At 43.0% G+C, this 3,692-nt stretch overlaps 1 protein-coding gene across 1 annotated transcript; it reads left to right on the plus strand.

The window, feature by feature from the left end:
* The first annotated feature begins 1,552 nt into the window (after positions 1-1,552).
* On the plus strand, positions 1,553-2,536 carry LOC126198803 (cuticle protein 21-like). The gene is made up of 2 exons (XM_049935373.1): positions 1,553-1,591; positions 2,224-2,536. The coding sequence occupies exons 1-2, from the start codon at positions 1,580-1,582 to the stop codon at positions 2,455-2,457; spliced, it is 246 nt and encodes an 81-aa protein (XP_049791330.1). The 5' UTR covers positions 1,553-1,579; the 3' UTR covers positions 2,458-2,536.
* Positions 2,537-3,692: the final 1,156 nt, after the last annotated feature.

The raw sequence follows: 3,692 nt of genomic DNA on the forward strand, positions 1-3,692 counted from the left end.
CAACTACCCTGGCCAGCAAGATCTCCGGATCTGTCCCCCATTGAGCACGTTTGGGACTGGATGAAGCGTCGTCTCACGCGGTCTGCACGTCCAGCACGAACGCTGGTCCAACTGAGGCGCCAGGTGGAAATGGCATGGCAAGCCGTTCCACAGGACTACATCCAGCATCTCTACGATCGTCTCCATGGGAGAATAGCAGCCTGCATTGCTGCGAAAGGTGGATATACACTGTACTAGTGCCGACATTGTGCATGCTCTGTTGCCTGTGTCTATGTGCCTGTGGTTCTGTCAGTGTGATCATGTGATGTATCTGACCCCAGGAATGTGCCAATAAAGTTTCCCCTTCCTGGGACAATGAATTCACGGTGTTCTTATTTCAATTTCCAGGAGTATATATATCTTCTTTCAAAAAAATAATCGTGGAAATGGTCCAGATACGATGTTAATGATCCTGTGGTATCATTTGATAGTGTGGTTGCAGTGGGTACTTCGAAGCCAATGTAGCATGTCCACATGTTGCCCCTGTCACGTATGCACAGTGGTCCATTCCCTTGCGTTTTAATCACTTCACTGAATCTCCAGACTCGCACTTTGACTGCGAATAAAGCAAGGATGTTCCGCAACACAGCATTCACTGGTTTGGAAAATATGGACAGCTATGTGCTGCATCTGTAAATATTCCAGCGAATGCCGTGTATCTTTTTGGCAGGTAGTACTTCAATTATGTCTTTTATCGATCTCATGGTCATAACTGTTATATGGTATTATTTGATCAGTGACTTGCGTTCTCTAGTCTTTAGATTCATTACCCTTCAAACATCGACTGTGGAGTTTTAAATAACCCTAATGAATGGTATAACAGACACAGCATCGTACTGTAAACGCATTTGTACACTGTTTCGGCCGTTCAAACTAGTGCACTCACATTTTAAGTATCTAAAGCCACACGACTTGTTTGTTGTAGCGGTAATAGACTACATACACAAAAATTACTCGCCAATCAGTGAAAACCGTGTCAAAATCCTTACAGTATTTCTCGTAGTCATCTTTTCAAACAGACACAAAAACGCGATATGATACTTTAATTCGTGAACGTTCACCCAGTTTGCAAGAAATATTTACAAATTGTATTCACAAAGCTCTCACATGAATCATTATATTAGTGAAAAATGTATCAAATTTCTGTCAGTTGTATGTCAGAATAGCCTCCACATAGTCTACGGAAACAAAAGTACGTCGAGAACTTTAATTCATTACTATGTATATAGTTATAGGTATATCCCGTATTTGATTTACGACTAAACGATTAACGTTCGTAATTAAAGCTTCCTACATATAATATTTATCGCATCAGAATAATTATATTTAAGTCAGATACGTCATATACGAGTATTCTGCGGTACCTAAGAGGGAACACGTCCCTGACGTTCGGTGCGTTGCATTTCACATGCCGCTTCGACTTCGTAATCGCCGTCGCTGTACGTGACTTGGACGAGCGTTCGGGCCCGCAATCTCAGTATATAAAGGCTAGGAGGCGTGTTGCAGCCACAGGGTTACCAGTAGCCACCAAGCAAGCAACATGTACAAACAGGTGAGTTTAGGTTGTACTCTCTCTTCCAAAATTACACTGGTCAACAATTCTCCGTGCATTTTACAGATATGAGACTTCTTAGAATACGAGAATTATCTTCCATCACAAAAGGTTGAACCTTAAGGTGTAATTCCAAATATTCTGCTCCGCAGAATCCACTGGAATGTTTTAAATATTTCAGCACCGTAAGATGTAACAGAGGAAATATTCTTCTGCTATTTTTTTTTTTTTTTTACCTCTGTGGGTGCGAGAAACGATACCTGAGACTGAATGCTACATTTAGATATTTCTGAGCAATTAGAGGTTTATTTATTACGGTATGTTTCTGATTCAGTATCTAACCCCGTAAGCGCCAGGCTACAAGCCAACCAGTAGGTCTTTGGCTCTTTTCTGCCTTTTCTTATTCTCAAGACACGTTGAGGCTGTAGACCTGCACAAAAATTAAATTTTATTATCATTTAACTGTGTTCACGTTGTTACGTGTGTTTACATAACCTCATGCTTCTGTCTGATATTTAACAATTTTAGTATTTCACTTCTCTTTAAATATAAATCTTGCGTTCCTGCTCTGCTTCATGTCTGTTCCCTCACAAAACCAGTGTGCTTACCGAGTCCTTGTGTTGGACCTACAGGTGATCGTCGTCCTGGCCATGGTAGCCGCCTGCATGGCCGCCCCCGGACCCAAGCCGGCCCCCGGCCTGCTGGCAAGCTACGTGGCCGCCGCCCCCGTCGCCTACACCGCCCCCGCCGTCGCCGCCCCCGTCGCCTACACCGCTGCCGCAGCTCCCGTGGCCTACGCCGCCCCCTACTCTGCTGCCTACGTCGCCCCGTATCACGCTGCCTACAGGGCAGCCATCTTGGGATGAATTTCGCAGCCAATGAAAGACCGCAGCATTAACTGTGTTTACTGTGACAATCTATGGAAATAAATCAGCTATGATGTTATGTCTGAAGTTTTATTGTATGAATTACAGCACATTTGTACCTCAACGATTAGGTAGTATTTCTTAAAAGATATCTTGCTGTTCACCATGTTTTTTTTTTTTTTTTTTTTTGATTGTTTGGGGGAGGAGACCATACAGCGAGGTCATCGGTCTCATCGGATTAGGGAAGGACGGAGAAGGAAGTCTGCCATGCCCTTTCAAAGGAACCATCCCGTCATTCGCCTGGAGCGATTTAGGGAAATCACGGAAAACCTAAGTCACGATGGCCGGACGCGGGATTGAACCGTCGTCCTCCCGAATGCGAGTACAGTGTGCTAGCCACTGCGCTGTTCACCATTACCTGCATGGCGTGTAGTCTATTTTCGGTGGCATCTGAAGTATACGGCAAACAAATAAATGTGTACACATCGTTGTTTATAACACAAGAACATTTTGTATGTATACCAGTAGAAAAAGATACAACTTGCGAAGGTCCAGCATACAAAATTTTGTGTTGAGTTGTCAGTGCAGCATAGAGAGATGTAAACCAGGAGCTACCAAAGTAATGCTCAATACCACCTGCCAGACCGGGATTCAAAAGTGTTTCCTGCATTTTGCCTGCGTGCGCCATTCATTTGTGTAACTGAATGCAGCACAAAGATTGATTAGGTGGTTAAAGTAATGTGGCATGTTTCCACTTAGGCTGTATTTATTTACATTTCTTCTTCGTTCAACAACTACTTCTGGCTTCTAATACTAAGTTAGAAAACTGGCATACGTGCAGAAATGGCTACTTCTTTTTGGTTTAAAAATATAGCTGTTGTTGATCGTTTGAAACCTCATGCACCGATAAGAAAGAACTTTTAACGCTGTATTGCTTCCATAAATTTATACCTACGCCCCCCCCCCCATTAAGAGCCATATACTTTGTTCCATGCTAATGGTCATCTCCCTACTTAACAGGGAACCTGTGTTTTTGGTCTAACGTGATGCCAGAGGCAGTGCAGAGTTGGTGTGAAAAACTGACTGAGGATCACAGGTAGTTGGAATCTCTGATAGTGTGTACGCTACCATGGAAATTTGTGATAAACTCAATATTTAAAACCGTTTCACCTTCCATTACTTTTCAATCACAGATTGAAATATGGTATGGAACTCCTATTTCAGTCCTCATTGAC

Source organism: Schistocerca nitens, chromosome 8 (genome assembly GCF_023898315.1).
Source record: "Schistocerca nitens isolate TAMUIC-IGC-003100 chromosome 8, iqSchNite1.1, whole genome shotgun sequence".
Taxonomy (NCBI): Eukaryota; Metazoa; Arthropoda; class Insecta; order Orthoptera; family Acrididae; genus Schistocerca; species Schistocerca nitens.